This window comes from Hippoglossus hippoglossus, chromosome 11, assembly GCF_009819705.1.
Source record: "Hippoglossus hippoglossus isolate fHipHip1 chromosome 11, fHipHip1.pri, whole genome shotgun sequence".
NCBI lineage: Eukaryota > Metazoa > Chordata > Actinopteri > Pleuronectiformes > Pleuronectidae > Hippoglossus > Hippoglossus hippoglossus.
In genome coordinates, this window is record NC_047161.1 from 21976805 (window position 1) to 21995347 (window position 18543).

Consider the following 18543-nt stretch of genomic DNA (forward strand, 5'->3'; position numbering starts at 1 on the left):
GACAGTTTGGTCAGAAACAGACATGCACACCAGTAGCCTGCTGGAGGTAATTTTGTAGGGCTCTCTCAGATACCGATCCTGCTGCTGGGTTGATGCCCTTCTACTCCCCTGTCCAGCTCTCCTTGTGTATCGGCCGGTCTCCTGGTATCTCCTCCATGTTCTTGGGACAGTGCTGGGAGACATAGCAAACCTTGCGACCACACGTATGGATGTGGCATCCTGGAGGAGCTGGACTACCTGTGCAACCTGTAGTGGCAAGGACACTAGCAGAACACAAAACTAGAGAAGAATCAGTCAGGAAGGATAAGGAGAGAGCAATTGTCTGTGGCCACCACATGTAAAACCACTCCTTCAATCTTGCTTTTGCCTGTCAATTGCACCTGTTTTTACTTTCATTTGCACCAAAGCAGGTGAAATTAATTCACAATCACCTTTGCTTTCTAAATGGAAAGATTAATATCCCTGAAGTTTAACTGACTTGGTGTTATACTGTAACGATTAAGTGTTAATTCTTTTTAACAGTGTATTATATCATATTATAATATTAAATTCCAGCTCAAGATATCTTTAATTCGACTCAATATGAGATGCATTGAATTAAGTTGTCAGCAACTTGTCAGAATGGTGTTGTAGATATAATGAACTTGCAATATAAATAGTCAGAATTATATTGTAGATATCTGAAACTGTAATTATCCTCATAATTACGTTGCAGATATGTCTAATTCATAAAAAAACTTCTGCAAAAAACTGCAGGAGAGGTTAAAATGTAGCATTTGTCATTTTATCGGATTAATAATCGATTAATCGATTATCAAAATAATCGTTAGTTGCAGCCCTAATTAGGAGTGTTGAAAACTAGTGAGCCGGGAACTTATTGACAGAGTTGCCAACTCCTTTCAACAGAAAACAGTCTTATCTGCAAAAGTTTGCTGAGCAGAATAAAAGTCCCAAAGCAGATATCTAAACTCTGTACATGAGGTCTTTGCATGAAATATCACATTTTACACATCACATACATTTTCTATTTGAAGTGGTGCAGGGTAATTTACATGAAGAAAAGCTGTAACATGGATGTTTTGTGTGCCTATAGAAAGTGGGCTTCTTCAACCAGCAGTATGCTGATCAATTGAACATGGAGGAAGCAGCTACAGAGTACCTGATGAGGAATTTCAACCTTCCCTATCAGGATAGCAGAAAGTGCCTGGGACGTTTTGGCATGGAGAGCCATGCCCACACCATTCAGATCTCCAAACTCTCCGGTACCAGAATGATCTGTCCTGTTTACTTTCAACTGTCGAGACAGACATTTTCTAACACTGTCTGGATTTATCTCAACAGGTGGTCAGAAAGCTAGAGTAGTATTTGCTGAACTGGCATGTCGTCAGCCTGATGTACTGATTTTGGTAAGAGCCACTGAGCCTTTTATCTATAGTGTACACAAAAAATTATATATCTAACTGTCTTTTTCTCTCATAGGATGAACCCACCAACAATTTAGACATCGAGTCAATTGATGCCTTATCAGAGGCCATCAATGAATACAAAGGAGGTAAGAGTGTTTCTGTAATTATGCTCATTGTGCATTTTATACACAAGGTGTCCATCAGAGATAAAATAATTTAAAATTCATGAGCTTAAAAAGAAACTCCAAACCCCAGAGTTTCGGTGCTAAGGCACAGATGTTTTTCATTTGGTTGGTCTTGAAAATTCAAAGTTTGAAAAGAAAAAGTGTGGAGTTAGAAAAAGGTGAGCTTTCTATACCTGTGCAGCCATGTAATCTCTGCTGCCTACAATATATTGCACCTCAACCTCCACAGCTGTCAGTGGTAGAGTTGCAATGTGGGTAAAGTGTAAATGGATGTGTAAATCTGAAATCCGACCACTTCTTATTTCAGGAACTGTCATCTCTGTCAAATCACTCTTACTCACTGCATTAACTGCAGCAGCAACACCTCACCACTCTTGTGAATTTTATTTTATTGGGGATATCACTGCTGTGGCAACACCTTCACCTCACTCACAAGCTCACCCACAGAAACTCAGTGATCATCAGGGTCATTTAACATTCAAGTGATTTGTATTGACCATATATGGTTGATGGTGTAGAGGGCAGGTTATGAGGCAGATCCACATACTCAAGTTTCTAGGTAGACTGATTTATAAAGGAAACTGCCTTGGGGGAACATTGTGCATTTGTAAATCGTAAGTGACTCCTATGCAGTTTTATAAATGAGGCCCCAGGTTATATTGGTCTGTGTTATATAGATCAGGCTCTAGGTTATATGTCTGACTGACAATTGGTGATTCCTGGAAAGAAACACACTTTTGAACTAAGACTACATTCAAATGATCTGTGTCCACATCTTCAAAACACATGGTAATCTTCACTACTGAACTAACACATTGTTCCTTTGTGTCCAGCTGTGATCATTGTGAGTCACGATGCCCGGCTCATCACAGAGTCCAAGTGTCAAATGTGGGTGGTGGAGGACAGTACAATCAACCAGATCGATGGAGACTTTGATGATTACAAGCGGGAGGTGTTGGAGTCCCTGGGAGAGACCATGGTCAACAAGGTCAATGTATGATCGAACACACTGCTGTCCCTCCACCTGGATCAGCTGGCTTGTCTCTCAAAGCAGCACTGACAGTAAAAATTGATTTGTTGGGGTGTTTATAGGTATTCCCTTCTGAACTGTAACATCTTCCAACAGGCTGGAGTGTTCATCTAACATTAATTTTCCAAAATATATAGAGAAAAATGTCTTTGAGATCTACTAAAGTTAACAATAAAACAAATACAGTTTTCATTGTGTTTTATTTTTCATGCTCATACTGTGGGACATGAAACAGGGTGGAAATGCACATGGTCCACAAGACTTCAACATAGCACATCAAAGGAAACTTAAGTGATAATTAAAGTGGTCTCTGTCACTTTAAATAAGCCTTGTATGCCTTCTTGACTTTAGCCACTTCTTTCCCCTCAGGTATTATTTCACTGTACCATTTATACCAGGTGTCGCCAGAGGTTAAGGACGGGTGAGGTGGTGTGGACCCCACAGCATCATGAGAACTGTTGAAGTCTTCTCCTGTAAATTTCACATATGGAATCTGAAAGCGTAGTAAGCCTGAGAAAGGACACAACACGTTGTTGATGACTAATTACTGTTATTACCAAAAACATACCACACATTCAACAAATTGCTTTTCCTAAAGAAGCAGCGTGACTACTAATGGTGCACTGAAGTGCCACATGAGCCAGTACTCTGAGATGGGTATTAGTTTTTCTACTCTAAATATGTCAAGAATGAAATCAGGAACATCCTAAATGCTTTTGGGGTATAATCCAAACAGATGTTCAGTTATGTACTTTCCCATGATTTATGAAAATACTAGATTAAAGGTAATGGGCTGGCATTCATAAATCATATTTTTGGGGTTCTTTACAAAAAAAAAAATACCAGTAGGGATCTGCAAGTGCTACTTGATGCCAAATCTTCCTGTTACATCAGTGGCTGATTTTAACACTTTGACACTGAAACAGTTATTTAACCTGCAGTGAGGCTTTAAGTCAAAAACCAATCTAGATTTATAAAGATAAAAGTTGTACTTTTCTGCTTCCATTAGATGGTATGGCAACTATGTCATATTGACCGAAACTAACTTGCCACATTTTTGTATCTTATGAAGTAATATGTACATATATTAGTGTTGAAAAGGATATAAATGGAAGGGGCTGAGCTTATAGTCAGGGACTCTGATTTCAAAGGGTTAGGGTTAAGTCTTGACTGCGTTACCTACCAAGATCTTGTGCTGTGCTGATGGCCTCATTTAGCTTCTTCTGCTGTTTCATACACAAACCTGCAGACAGTAGAACTATCAGCACAAGCCACATTGTTATATTACTGGACACGCTTCATGCATCAATACTTGTCCTCACTCAGATTACTTACCGGTTTGAGTGGAATCATACACGATTCCAGTATGGGGACTAATGAACTGCTGCAATAATTTCACATTCTACAAAAGAATGTAAATTTGTTAGCATACATACAGAATTAATCTGATCAGTTAATTACAAGACAGCAAATTATTATCTGCCAATATTTTAATTACATCAAATATTAATCATGAACTCATAACATTTACATTATTCAAGATTAGTGTTCTTATCAAGCCACATATAGGAGCACTGCAGGAGTGAAAGGCAACTATTGAGCTAAACCATACAACAGTGGTGTAAAACATGTTCAGATTGAGTCAAAGCACCAATAAAACAAACTTAACATTATTCGATTTTTAATGAGTCGTGTACTTTTAACAAAATTAATTTTGGTTGCATCTGACCAAAGATGATGCTTCCAATATTCATTAGACCTTTTTATGCTTCTGCACTAGCGACAGCCAGGGGCCAGAGGCATTGGGTTTTCCGTGCTGATGTACATACATGTACATTTCATTCTTGTGAACGTTATATCTCAAGAACAGCTTCAAATTTGGTACAAACAGTAACTTGTCTTGAAAGATGTTCTAATCATTTAGATTTGGGTAGTCAAAGTGGCCTCATAAAACGTGTTTTTGGCTTCTTAATCATATCTCAAGTCTGCCTTAAGGGAATTTCTTTAAAATTTGACACAAGGACTCAAAGATTAACTGACACGTTTTCAGTGGCTAAAGGTCAGTGACCTTATGAGTCTGGAAAAAAAGCACTGGTTGGCGGAGGCATGCAACTGCAGGGCGGTAATTCTAGTTCTGTGTTTTCTTCAGGATTTTGGGGGTTTTCTGTCCGTACTTGGTGACTTCATGTGATAATTTTCAACACTAATCAGTCCATGAAACAACAGTTTTCTTAGATATTCCTTGTATCAAGCCAGAAACTCTTACCCATCTGTTTTTTAATGCAAGGTTGTGTTAAAATTGTAGAATGCGTAATTTGTCAAGGAAAACATCTGTTATCAGTAGTATGGGCCTTCTCAGCTGACATCCTCTGACCTCTACAGTTTTGTTAATTGGGGCCACCACCATGATATTAAAACTAGTCACCACAATTAGATTTTGAATTTTTTCATCTGTTTATTTCTATTTTATTGTAGAGCTGAACACAGCACAGTGATTTGAAACAGTCTGACAACGCTAAAATTTGTATCTGCATCACATGTTCTTAATAGTTTGATAGTCATCAGACAAAAAACTAAAATACTCCATCATACCCCTTCTTGAGTGTGACAGACTCTAGTTTCTCTTTTTAAACAATGAACCAAAATCAGAGGCACAAACGTGATTAACAAAAAAAAAAGACTTGCCGAGATTAACTAAAAGAAATCGGCACTACTCCTGAGCATTTTGCAAAGAATTATCTATAATTATGTCTAGAATTGTGGGGCTTTTTGCAGTAAAAAAAAAGTAGTTTGTTTACGGTTTAGTAAGAATTAAGATGCTTTCAGACATGCACTAAACTCCGGAGATTCTTCGCAGTTTCTCCAGAGCTGGTTTATGTGTGAACGCAAATGTTACAGGGAGAGCCTCCTGAATTTCTACGGACATTCTCCACCTGGCCCCCTAGTATAAAGTCTGCAGAAGTCGATGTGATAACAAAGGATCAGGTGAGTCCTGAACCATCCCTTAGTAATGCTGCTATAGGTCTAGACTGCTGGGGGAATTCCCATCATGCACTGAGCACTTCTCCCCTTCTTTCTGTCTCTCTACCCCCACATTTATTTTACTACATGTCACTAACTTTGTGTTTTTTCCCTCCCATAGTCTCTCTCTCTTTGCAGGTATCTCTGACTCCAGAACTGCAGGATTCAGACAATTATTATTATTACTATTATACAAATTGTTACTGCTCTCATTAATAAAATCTTTACATCCATAATTATCACTCATTGTTTTCATTATAACAACTAGCTGAAACCTGATGCTATTCCTGGTCTCATTCTTCTCTCCCCTCTTTTCCAACCACCTCTTCCCCATTTTTCTCTGCTCACCCCAACCGCTCAAGGCAGATGGCGGCCCACATCGAGTCTGGTTCTGCAGTTCTTTTCTCTCCGCAGTCACCAAATTGCTTGCTCATTGTGGGAACTGTTGGGTTTCTCTAAAAATGTTAAAGGTCTTAACCTTATATGTAAAGTGCCTTGAAATAATGTATATTATGATTAGGCGCTATACAAATAAAATTGAACTGAACTGTATTGTGCATGTGTGAAAATATCCAGACTCTTGATGTTGGTGACAAGAGACTGAAAAGTAATGCATGATAGGGGACTAGAGTGTACTATAACCCTAAAGTTTATGTTTTGTGTGCTGTGAGACAATCACAGGGACTGAGATGCTAACTAACCTGATGGTGAATAACAGTGTTTGGATCCCGACAAATTGGACAGGGGTTGCCACATATCTTGTCTCCTCTCTATAGAAAAAGAGTTAATGTTATTGTAAATTACAGATGATATATCTGTATCTAATGTAAGGTATCTCTGGTGGATTCAAATAGAAACTTTACAATGCAGGTCTTGCGTGTCTTCTGTGGGGGAATGCCTCCTTTGTGGTTCCTCCTGTAGCCTTCCCACACTGGACTGGCTCCATACCTCTCAATGTACTCTATCAGGGTAAATAGATAGATTGTAAAAACACATATACATATACACATATATATATATATATATATATATATATATATATATATATATATATATATGCACACACACATATACATATATATATAGTGTTTTCCCTGTCTTATCCATCACTCAATGTGCTTTAAATGGTCTTGTATAACTCAAAGCAATTTACAGCAAAGTTTTTGCCATTCACACACATTCATAAAGTGCATCTATGTGCATAGATAAGAAGGGGCAATGTTGGGGTTCAGTATCTTGACCAAGAACACTTGGGCAGGCTGGAGGAGCCAGGGATCAACCATTGACATTCTGGTTAGTGGACGACCACAGCCGCCCGTTAAAACGTGTGAGGGTTTAAGATAAGACACCTTCACTCTCCAGATAATCCCAGGGTCTGTCATTGTAGCGGGATAGAGCCTCAGCAGCCTGGGTAGAGTCCTCATTCTGGGGTGATGCCGCTTTGCAGAAAAAATGACTGTGAGGTAAGTATGGCGAGGGGACCAGTCTACGCGGGAGCCTCTGTAGAATAAACAGAATGCAAAAGAATCACTTCAACATCCCTCTGACAGTCTCAGAACTATATCCACCACATTCACGTATAATGCCCATGTATATATTTATGAATTGCGGTCCGATACAATTTGCCTGCTTTTCGGGCCCCGTCACTATTGTGACACTATTGATATTTACTGCCACATGCTGTTTGAGAATGTACGGACTCTAACAGCGCCTTATTAACTCATGAGACTCTCTCATAATACTCATGTATTCTATCGAGCGTGTAGTCGCGCCGATAACTTATCAAACTTATATATCAAACAAAGTTATAACCATTCTGACACTCTTGGTTAAACAGCTCCAGCCTAAAAAAAACATGTACCGACCCGGCTCTCTTGTGGCTTCAATATATGAAGCACTTCTTGCTAAGGGGTAACAAGGAAACTAAACGGGCGGTGGGCAACAGCACAATTTAATGTCATACCTGAATCTGTCGTAGTGGATGAAAAATCGAAGGCGACAGACTGCACAAATCCTTCGCGATGCGTTGGATGGCGGTAGCCATTTTGCTGTCGTGAGGTTGTAGGGTGAAGGTAATAGGTCGAGTGACGCTGTAGCTAAGTCCAGCGTCACATTACATATCAAAGTTTAATCAACAGCAATCTTCACATTGCGTGTAAACTGAAACATAATAGAGTAAAAATAAAAAATACACGAACTTCGTTTTCATTTAAATCCACCATGATTGTACATGATTATTGCAATACAACATTATCTCGGACTGGAGCATGTGATCACCCCATAACAGAGACCATGCGCCATTTTGAGGAACTTTAAAAAAATCTAAATTCAGACGTAAAAAATGAGAAAAATACACGTACATCACTTAAATGAGTTAGTATACATTAGTATCTCGCCATAAATAACACAAGTTGGAGTGTTAATTGCGATTCCATTCAGAAATTCAGAATGATAGTTTTCAAAATACGACATACGCCATTTTGCCCTTTGAATATGCACCGAAGGTCAGCTTTCCTCCATTTTGTTTGTTACAACAGAGAAAAAACGCTGTCCGTGACGTAAAAACCGTCACATAGTATAAAAGCACAGTCCCACCCCTAGAGCTCATTCCTGGATTTTGTCAGAGGTAAGTCCGGTTGGAAATACGTCGAGGCTTGTTTTCACCATGTTAAATGCGAAATACATAACTAATGTATTCAGAAACCAACAAAAGACTTTAATACAGACTAAAGTCTTAGGAATTTATATGAATCGACATTAAATGTATGTTTTTTTGTGTGATTACAGGTATGAATACGGTTTGCCGAAGACTGAACCATCGGGGACTTTCAACAACTCAAATTCACATTTTTTCTTCAAGTAATGGACATTTGATTACTATTTTTGCCTCCAGTGTGTTCCTGAAGGAAAGGCTAGCTTTTACCTACCACAGCCCCACCCATACGAAGTCTTTAAGTTTATATTAAAACCATGAAGGTTGACGACATAAAATTTATTAAATAAGTTGTATAAATGCCAGAAAAGCACGTTATCATATTCCCGAGACGCTTGGATCTATGAAATATATAGTAAGTTGATTTTGAAGTTAAATTGACTCGAAATTCATCAAATGAGAAAAGAGAATCGTAAATAATATGCTAGCTATTGGTAGCTTGCTAGCAGGGACCGTGAGTTAACTTGGTTCTTGGCAAACAATTTGAAAAGATCATTATTGTAGTATGAGCTCACACGTGAAAGTGAACGGAGACACAAAGCTCCGTTTCTTTGTGTGTGAGACGAAATGGGCTAATTTAATAAATAGAGATAATAAATAATCGCAGAACTATAAGCAATCTAATCATAAAGATTGCCGTAGGCATAGAGAAAAAATTCCAGAGCATGTAGTCGGATTTTTCGCCTGCTAGTTTTTGTAAGGGCTGCTCTACGGAATTATCATTCACCGCAATCTGCACATAAAGATTGCATTAGTTTGAGGATTGCGGACGTATTTCCTGAAACTATGTTGAAGTGTTGACAATTTTAGCACAGTGATTTTCCGGAAATCCGCATCATGTGCTCGGCAATCTGTGGATAAAGATTGCAGGATGACTAGATCCTCCGAAGCAAAAACAGTCGGGATTTTGCAAATGTGATGGACTAGTTGCGGTTTGCTTTTCGTCCTCGGATAGCTCTGGGGATTAGCATTGTTTTCGAAGTAACATTTGGGATTTCTGGTTTGTACGTAATTCATGTGCTGAACATGTGCAGACTGATGTTCATCGCACTGTCTGGTTTACGCATATGATTAAACATGCAAGTGGTGCTGGGTCGCCTTGTTTTTTATCAACCAACACGGCCGTTGCTCAGATGGCCATTGTTGTTTTGAATAGTCGCTGTGCCGTCGTCGAAGTGGTTAACGGGGAGGGACCTGATTAGCAGTCAGAACCCACCTCCCTCCCCCTTTGTCGGACAGTTAAGCCACAGCAGCAGGCCTGAACTCAGCTATGACAAATGTCAGACCTTTTGTAGGCTGCTTGCTTTGCACTTATAAAATTGAAGGAGTGTTAAACTGTAAGTTGATTGGATCTGTGTGTTCCTGGTTACACACATTTCTTTCTCACCTTCAACAAGCACACACACACACACATATATATATATATATGTATATATATGTGTGTGTGTGTGTCTGTGTATATATATATGTATATGTGTATATATATATATATATATATGTGTGTGTGTGTATATATATATATATATATATATATATACATACATACATACATACATACATACATACATATGTATAGGTAGGTAGGTAATTTTTGTTTTAAGTGAGGCTTGGTCGTCGAGTACTGTCGAATTGTTTTGCCATGATTCACTAGTAATATGTAACTAGACTTGTTTGACTGCACAAGTAATCTTCTTCCCCCACTAAACCAGGGTCATGTGTGACAATTGACATTTACAGGAGTGTTGGTTATTTGCAGTGTTGTGGAGGTCTGAGACTATATAAAACTTCTACTGCAGTTACCCGGGTAAGACTTGACTGATTCCTCACATTGTAACATTTCCAGTGGATTGATTTCCACCAGAATTGCAGATTCTGTACATGAATTGATGGACGGATACAAAAATGGTTTCATTAGTGAATGCAGAAACATGGAAAAGAGTGCATGGTTACAGGGTTCAGCCAAGAAATTATACAATGAACAATTTGAAGGTTATTCATAAAACCTTTTGTCATGATCATTTTAAAAATCCATAAACGTAAAGGCATTCATAGAGCGCAGAATATGTAGTTCTTTTGGATCAGGTTAGACATGTCAAAGATACTATGACTTTAAACCATTTTATAAAATCATGAAAAATCCAGTGTCTATAAGTCACAAGTTTGTTTTGCAGTCAGATAACTGTCGCAGATCACACCATTGTTGTGATGCTGCAGAAAAGTCGAAATAACTTCTAATGCTCTCATGTAGAGTCAGTGTGGCACTGAACTAGCCTGTAGGTGGCATTAAGTGACCTGATCTGTAACCTGTGGCTGTCCGATATGACAGCGATGCCATTACTACCACGACCTCAGTATAGAGATGCCTTCAGTCTGATGATTGCATTTGAAAGGACACTGATAAATATTTGACTAACTAACTGCAGTTATAAGCATTTCATACTGTTGCCAATCCTGTTTTAATTTGCTGGAGTGTATAACCTGAATTTGTACTTTGGCAATTATTGTGATAGATGTATGCTATTAAAAAGTTGATAAGTAATGATTAGTAACTTGCATAAATTTCTTTTTTGGCTTTCTTTTTCCTATAAAACTTTGACCTTTCCCCTTGTTTTTATTAAGCGTAAAATAAATGGAGTTGTTAATTAATAGTTATCTATAATATGCACTACTAGTTGGAAAATGGTTAGAAAGAATGATTAGGTAAATAGCTCAAATTAAAAGTGTAACATAGTGTGCATCAATTTGTAAACGTGCAGTTTCATTTTCTGCATTGCTGCTGTCTCTTAAATATAGCCTGAAGTGGAACGAACTGTACCTCACCCAAGGCGAACATAACAGACTTTTCCCCGTTTGCCTTCTCCTGCAAGTAAACACCCCACCCCCCACCCCGCATATTCCTGTTCAACTGGTGTCAAGTTGGCCCTATGAAACGGTCCAGAAAAATGAGAATTTTGAGGCAGCACACAGAAGCCACAATACACTGAGGATGTTTTTCGACCAGAGCAAAAAGTAAAGTGTGGCTGGAAGAAAACACTATTGTCGGAAGTGTTAGTAATATGTTTGAACATGTAAATGGTCTGTATTTATATTGCGCTTTTCAAGTCTTGATGGCCACTCATCAAGACTAGTGGTCACTTATTAGTTACACTAATGTCACTGAAAATGCCTTGCTGACAAGAACTCAGGATGGCATTTTCATTCATTTGTAAATAGGTGTGTTTGGCAGTTTGATGAACAACTGATGCTCAAACCCAATGTAAATCTGATGAGACCATGTCCACCTCTTGGTGTTGATTTCCTGATTTATTTGTGTGAATTGTGTCAGATGACTTTGATATAAACAGACTGGTGCAGTTTTTCACAGAGTCACTAATGTGATATGATTCAAAATGAAATATGGATGGTGCTTGGTGGTGAGGTGATCCTGACTCTGATTAGCCTTGTTTTTTTGGCTTTATGCACTTTATTTGTATGTTTGATGTGAACCTGCTTTTGAGCCTTAATGGATTTTTTGGCGTGAGAACCTGGGTGGATTTTTGTATCATTTCTAGTTTGCAAGCAAATAGCCAGCCATAAACAGCAGTTTGATTTCTATTAACAAAGAGCAAATACTGCTGTACACACCAGCAAATAATTTTGTCTGCTTGGCATGTGTATTAACTCTTGAGGTATATGTTTCAGATATGGCAGATGGACCAATGGACCCCAGAGAGATTTTGAAGGGTGTGGAGGCTCTGCTGGGGAAGGATGGAGAACTACGCAGCCTGGAGGGAGTCCCAAAGGTGTTTAGGTGAGGAAATGAAACTAAACATGACATTTGTGTGCCCTAATTGTTAAACCTTTTATTTAACAGTTCACTCATGGCTCATATCTTTCAATGCAGCCTCATGAAAGCTTCTACCAAGATGGTCAGCAGATGTATGTACCTGAACATTCTGCTGCAGACGAAATCTCACGATGTTCTTAACCGGTAAGCTTGAATATGATAGTACAACTGTTGTATTATTTTGTCTCAATGTATGTATTAATAAATAGTCATAGTCACCTGTAAAGTACACTATTTACCTTAGTGTACTTTGAAATGCTCTACTAGGTCTAAACTCTAATGTGTCCTAACAAGTATTGTATTTTTATTCAAAGACTGCTAAGTCTTGAACCTCTGTGCTTCGGATAATTTCTTTAGCACAGACAAAAGCCTTCACTCCAGGCCTCCCTCATTATATATTGGTTGTTCCCTCCTTTATCCAGTTTTATCAGAGTCGGTGGCTACAGGCTGCTCAACTCCTGGCTCACCTACTCCAAAACTACCAACAATAGCCCTCTGTTGCAGCTCATTCTTCTCATCCTGCAGAAGCTGCCTCTTAAAGTGGACCACCTCAAACAGGTACTCAGTTTATCCACCAAAACACACTTATGCAACATTATACAGGCAACTTTAGCAATTCTATCTGCTTTCATATTATTCTAGAACAACACAGCCAAGCTGGTGAAGCAGCTGACCAGGAGCGCAGAGACTGATGGTCGGTTGGCTTTTACATCAAAAATCCATACTCAATGGGCAGGCTGCGCTGTATATCCCACTAATATTATTGTTTCTTATTTATTTATTAGACCTCAGGAAGTTGGCATCGGTGCTCGTAGATGGCTGGATGGCAACAATACGGTCCCAGAGTGTCTCAAGCAGTGGCAACTCACCTGCAGGTACAAGCTCATTGTTTTACTTTAAACAATTCTCTGTTTTACTGTGGCTTTCCTTGCAGCAGTTTGTAACACAATATATATTAATCTGCTAGATAAGAAAAAGAAGAAAGAGGAGAGTAAGTTGCCCGTCCGCGATTTGAAAGAAAAGAGTGGAGATGAGGATAAGAAGAAGGAGAAACCTAAAGCCTATGCACCCAGCCACACAAAGATTCGCTCCATAGGTAAACCTTAATGGACAGACTGATGATGGAGTGATGTTTTTGGATCCGTATGTCAAGTACTGTATGAAATAATAACTATGTTTTGTGTTGGGTAGGATTGGAGATGGACATGACCAACCCAGCCCCTGCTAAGAAGGCACCCATTGCCCCGCAGCTGGGTGACAAGTACAACATTAAGCCACCAGTTCTAAAGAGGCCTAGGTACTGTACCTTTCCCATCAGTACATATATCCTCAGACTCTGACCTCCTGCCCCCCTGGCATATGATCACATTGCAATCGTTTGTGTACTAATTAGGTTAACTTCACATGTTCTCACCCTTCCAACAGAAACCATAGCTTCCATGTGGTATAGTCATGCAGTTTGCTCATTGCTGCTATCAGGTGGCTGATAATAGTCACATTTAATTTTATCCTCATTTTCACTCGACAGCTCTGGCCCATCAGATGCTCCACCTCAGGAGAAAAAATACAAACCTCTTAATACCCCCACCAACTCTGCCAAAGAAATAAAAGTCAAAATTATTCCAGCACAGCGTGAGTTCAAACATACATCATATTTCAAAGAAATGGAAGTGCTGTGGGTGCTGTAGTACTCATGTCTGTCTTTTATCCTCACTTCAGCGATGGAGGGAACTGGGTTTTTAGATGCTCTGAACTCTGCCCCAGTGCCAGGGATTAAGATAAAGAAGAAAAAACAAAGTACCTGTACTACAACAAATACCAAGGCTGTCTCCCCTACATCCAACAAGGTAATGACTGATTTATTTGGACCTAGTATCAGTATGTATTATTGTCAATCCAAAATGTCCTCATTTGGATTTTAATCATCAATGAGTTTCACCCATATCCTCATAATCAATCAAATTGTGTTAAACAGTAAAACATGATGTACTGATGCTAATGATGTCAATAACTGTTGTAAATAATTAAGAAATTGGCTGAATCAGAGCATTGGCCTTAGCTCCTCATCCAAGACTTTTTGAGAATAAGGAAGCATTAGTTTTCAGTATATTTGTCTTTCTACTTATCAAATGCTTACTCGTGATCTTTTTTTGTTCTCAGGCAAGTCCATTTGAAAGCAAAACTTCTACGTATTCTTCATCTACTGCGAAACCATCATCTCCCGAAACCGCTGCCTCCACCACTCCCACTGATGAAAATCAGGAGCCGGAGCAGCCTGGGACCCCTATTCCCTCTGAGGATCTTGAGGCCTCTGACAACAGTAAGATCTACTTCTTGATGATGTGACAGTACATTTCTTATGTATGTGTTTTTGTAGTTTGAAATTTAGTATCTCGGTCTCTTAACAAATTTCCATTCTCTTAACATATTACATTCTTTTGTTATTTGTAGGTGAGAAGCCTAATGCTCTGTCAGAACCACGTGGAGAAGAAGAAAGCATGACCAAAAAGGGAAAGAAGAAGAAGACAGTTCACTGGGCTGAGGAGGAGCAGCTTAAACATTACTTCTACTTTGATCTGGATGAGACAGAGAGAGGTATGGCATGTGTTTGTAAATATCAAACGTGTCTAAGTTGGATGTTTATTTTTCCCTGACACCAGATGGTCTGTAAAAAATATGAATTATTAATTTTATTATTTAAATTAACTCACAGTCAACGTCAACAAGATCAAAGACTTTGGTGAGGCTGCCAAACGAGAGCTAATGATGGACAGGCAGACGTTTGAGATGGCGCGTCGGCTCTCCCATGACACTATGGAAGAGAGGGTTCCCTGGACACCCCCAAGGCCCTTGACACTAGTTGGTAGCCTGGTCATCACTGGGGCTAACAGCACAGAGAAACTTACCCAGAGAGATCGCGAGATGGGCATTCTGCAGGAGATCTTCCTCAGCAAAGAGAGGTAGAATTCTTGGGGGAAAAACTGGTGTATATTCGGTAGTGTGTAAGCTTCCTAGAATTTCACCCTTACTGAGGGCCTGTACTGAATGTTTTTCTATTCTTACTTATCACTAGTGTGCCTGACAGTCCACATGAGCCAGACCCAGAGCCATATGAACCTATGCCTCCCCGTCTCATTCCACTGGACGAGGTGAACACGCACTCACTGTCTGTCTCTCTCTTATATATTCCTATATTCTCTCATATTGTTTATGTGTGTGTAATACCTTTCCTTGCCGGCTAAGCTATCAGTCCTTTCTTCCCGCAGGACTCTTCCATGCTGGACGACAGTTTTGTTGAGCCCATGGACTCCACTTCACAGCAGGGCTCTGCTGTGGCTCAGAATGAGAGCTCCAAGTTGCCGCCTGTCCTGGCCAACCTCATGGTCAACCTAAGCAACACCACTCGCAGCCCGCAAACTACAAACACAGTCAACAACCCGGTTGCTCCCTCTGTCAATGTACAGGAGCTGCTCTCATCCATCATGGTAGATATATCGGATAATATAGTTATGTTGGGGTTGATACCAATACATAAAAACTGGTGGAACTGATAGATTATACATTAACAGTTTAACAAAGACAGAGCATCTACTAATAACAGTTTCTTCTTTTACACACCATTTAACTTTTGTAACTTATACCGTAATTACATCCTGGATACATTAAGAAATTGTTTTAATATAATACATTTATCAGACAGCTCCATTACTCCGTAACGATCAAAAAGTAGCAATCAGACTGTGCTGTGCTGACTGTGTCTATTATAAAATACAATGTTTGACCTAACAAGGTTGTTCACTGGTCATGTAGCTACAGTAAGCCCAACACCTTGATCTGGGCTTTTCAATTTCAATAGTAAGTTGGCCAAATAGGAAAATCAAGGGGGCTTTGAGGGTAACACAGAATGTTTGTCAACAAATGGCTACAAATAACTTTTACGTTAGTTGATATATCACTACATTGAATATACTAGTGACACATTTTTATCTATTTAGTTTTTTGCTTGGACCCTACTATTCCTTTGTTTTATATCTCAGCAGTTGGATGTTGTTTGTAGTTATAATGTGTAGCTTATACCATCTGTCTTTCATTAGGGTGCTTCTGGTAACCAGTCTACTGAAGACTTGATCAAGCAGCCTGACTTCTCAGACAAGATTAAACAACTACTTGGCTCCCTGCAGAACCAGAACCAGGGCGGACCTCCACCAGGTAACCTCAACATTTTATTTTATTGTAGAACTACAGGTCTCCTGCTGAAGTCCACATGTTCTCTTTCTTGTGTTACTCGTTTTAAGCCAGTTTTTCCTCTATATCTAGTCAACCAGGGTTTACTAGGCCACGGTCCAGGCATGAACAATATGAACAACATGAACATGCACATGCAGATGCCCATGAATGGTGGCTACCCACCCAACAACCCACCCGGTGTTCCCCGCTTCAACCACCCCCCACCCCCTCACAACCACGGACCACCTTTTAATGCCAGTGTAGGCCCTCGCATGATGGGGCCGCCACCAGGCCAGGGCCGAGGAGACAATGGCAATTACTGGGGAGACGACTCCATGAGAGGAGGGCCCCACAGAGGGGGTCACTTCCACCGAGGAGGACGGGGGAGAGGAGGAGACCCAGGCTTCAGGGGACGAGGACGAGGAGGGCCCAGAGGAGGACACAACAACATGAACGGTACATTAAACATTAAGTTTGGGAGTTACCCACAATTTTCTAAATATCAAAGTACAACGACAGTCGTGTCATAGTCTTCACTCTGCTCACACTTTCTCTTTTTAACACAGATCCAGTTATATTACTTGTAGTAGAGCATTCTGTCAATGATGATTGCAGTTCAGTAGAAAGCTCCATAACAAGTGTAAAGTTGACACTGAGATGTGGAGTAAAATGTCTTAAACAATAAAAACAGTTTATGTGATTTTCATTTTTATTCAATTAATTACAGAGTTTACTACTACTTAATTGTCTTTCAAAATAAAGACCCCTCTCTACAGTTAAGAATTTAAAGATCTCCATGTCTGTGTCATGTGGGGTTAATGCTACTATATCTTCTCATATCAGACATGTCCAAGAGGCCTGTGTGTCGTCACTTCATGATGAAAGGAAGCTGCAGGTATGAGAGCAACTGTGCTTTCTACCACCCTGGCGTAAACGGACCACCGCTGCCTCCAAACCACCCTGCTAACAACCAGCATCCACAGCATGGACACTAGGTGACACTGCTGCCATGGGATAAACTCTCTGTCAACTGTGAACCTTTAGAAGAGCCATCCTTTGATTAAACCCCTGCCGGATGTGGGCGCCGCAGTTTACTACACAAGCATAGAAAGAGAAGGATGCAGTGTCCCACAGTCTGTAGGGTCTGAAGTCATTCTGCTGGTGACTGACCGCAAGCAGTGAGCTTTGCCTCATCTAAGAACAAGAACAACCTGAACAAGAGGGACTGACGCTGTTTAATCACTAATGGGGCTGTTTTTTAATGTGATAATTTTTAACTGAGACTAAAACAAGCCTCCACACTTGACCACTATGTCTGAGTTGCTGCAGCTAGCTGCCTGTGTGCTGTTACTTTCCACACCATGAACATGGTTGACCAAGGGGAACTCCTACTCAGCAGAAAGCTTTCCACACGACTGAATTTCCATGCTTGAATTACCTTTTCATTGTTGCTGTTGTACTGTGCACCTACGTTTGATGTTGCTTTCATATTACTTTTTGTTTGTCCCAGTTCTGTTATGTGTTCCATTTTCATGATTCTTAAATGTTTGACAAAAAAAATTAAGCACTTTATGAGGATAAAGGCCAACATAATTTAGTAACAGCAATGATTTATTAAAACAAGGACTGAAAAAGAGCTACATGCAATTTCACCTGCTTCACTTCACTCAGTCTTGAGAAAAATGTAGGAAATGAACTCTGCTAAGCTGATAGGGAGGGTCTTGCGTTTTTTCCTTTTCTTACAGCAGCTTGTATATAATGTGCACTCTGGCTCAGCAGCTTGCAGTCTGACCATCAGCTTGATGTGTTGTGTAGTGCGACAGTCATGTTCAAACATGCTGTGACCTGTCATAAAAGCAGCTTCTCCCTGGTTGGGAAAGCTGCTGGCTGTGTCTTCTGTACTCCCATCTGAACTTAGAAGGGGTTTACGTGTCAGTGTTAGAGTCAGATGATGGTAAAATGCTTTCTAGTTCATCTATTTTAAATGTTTTCAGTGAAAACAATGACCTTAAAGTCTCTTGTGGGACAGTAAGAATAGCATGTTTTTGTTGCTCTCCACCCTCCATGTTTTTTAAATCATATATTCAGTTGAAATCTTTTGTACACAGTGTATTGAATAAATGCCCAAATATAAA

At 39.7% G+C, this 18543-nt stretch overlaps 3 protein-coding genes across 9 annotated transcripts in view; 2 read left to right on the plus strand and 1 right to left on the minus strand.

The window, feature by feature from the left end:
• The window catches only part of abcf1 (ATP-binding cassette, sub-family F (GCN20), member 1), a 43267-nt gene extending 40634 nt beyond the window's left edge, over positions 1-2633 (plus strand). For all 3 annotated transcript variants that reach the window (XM_034601162.1, XM_034601164.1, XM_034601163.1), the window contains 4 exons: positions 1094-1262; positions 1342-1406; positions 1480-1552; positions 2425-2633. In XM_034601162.1, the coding sequence (XP_034457053.1) occupies positions 1094-1262; positions 1342-1406; positions 1480-1552; positions 2425-2591 (474 nt within the window). In that variant the 3' untranslated portion in view covers positions 2592-2633. The remainder of the gene's footprint in view (positions 1-1093; positions 1263-1341; positions 1407-1479; positions 1553-2424) is intronic.
• A 206-nt stretch (positions 2634-2839) lies between these two features.
• Positions 2840-8167, minus strand: mrps18b (mitochondrial ribosomal protein S18B). Its single transcript, XM_034601241.1, has 7 exons — positions 7606-8167; positions 6992-7142; positions 6506-6603; positions 6344-6412; positions 3957-4023; positions 3805-3864; positions 2840-3131 (listed from the first exon to the last, which is right to left on the minus strand). Exons 1-7 carry the CDS (start codon positions 7684-7686, stop codon positions 2935-2937), a joined length of 723 nt encoding a protein of 240 aa, XP_034457132.1. The 5' UTR covers positions 7687-8167; the 3' UTR covers positions 2840-2934.
• Positions 8168-8251: 84 nt separating this feature from the next.
• ppp1r10 (protein phosphatase 1, regulatory subunit 10) lies at positions 8252-18543 on the plus strand. 5 transcript variants are annotated; one of them, XM_034601157.1, is made up of 19 exons: positions 8252-8268; positions 8430-8710; positions 12037-12145; positions 12239-12325; positions 12604-12739; positions 12824-12875; positions 12967-13056; positions 13149-13277; positions 13373-13478; positions 13710-13813; positions 13901-14028; positions 14342-14501; positions 14633-14776; positions 14895-15141; positions 15255-15329; positions 15444-15666; positions 16276-16390; positions 16499-16864; positions 17252-18543. In XM_034601157.1, the coding sequence occupies exons 3-19, from the start codon at positions 12039-12041 to the stop codon at positions 17401-17403; spliced, it is 2421 nt and encodes an 806-aa protein (XP_034457048.1). In that variant the 5' UTR covers positions 8252-8268; positions 8430-8710; positions 12037-12038; the 3' UTR covers positions 17404-18543. The 5 variants fall into 5 exon arrangements, with proteins under 5 accessions (XP_034457048.1, XP_034457051.1, XP_034457046.1 ...); XM_034601160.1 differs by having other exon boundaries at positions 15255-15330; positions 15448-15666; positions 17252-18013; XM_034601155.1 differs by lacking the exon at positions 8252-8268 and having other exon boundaries at positions 8430-8501.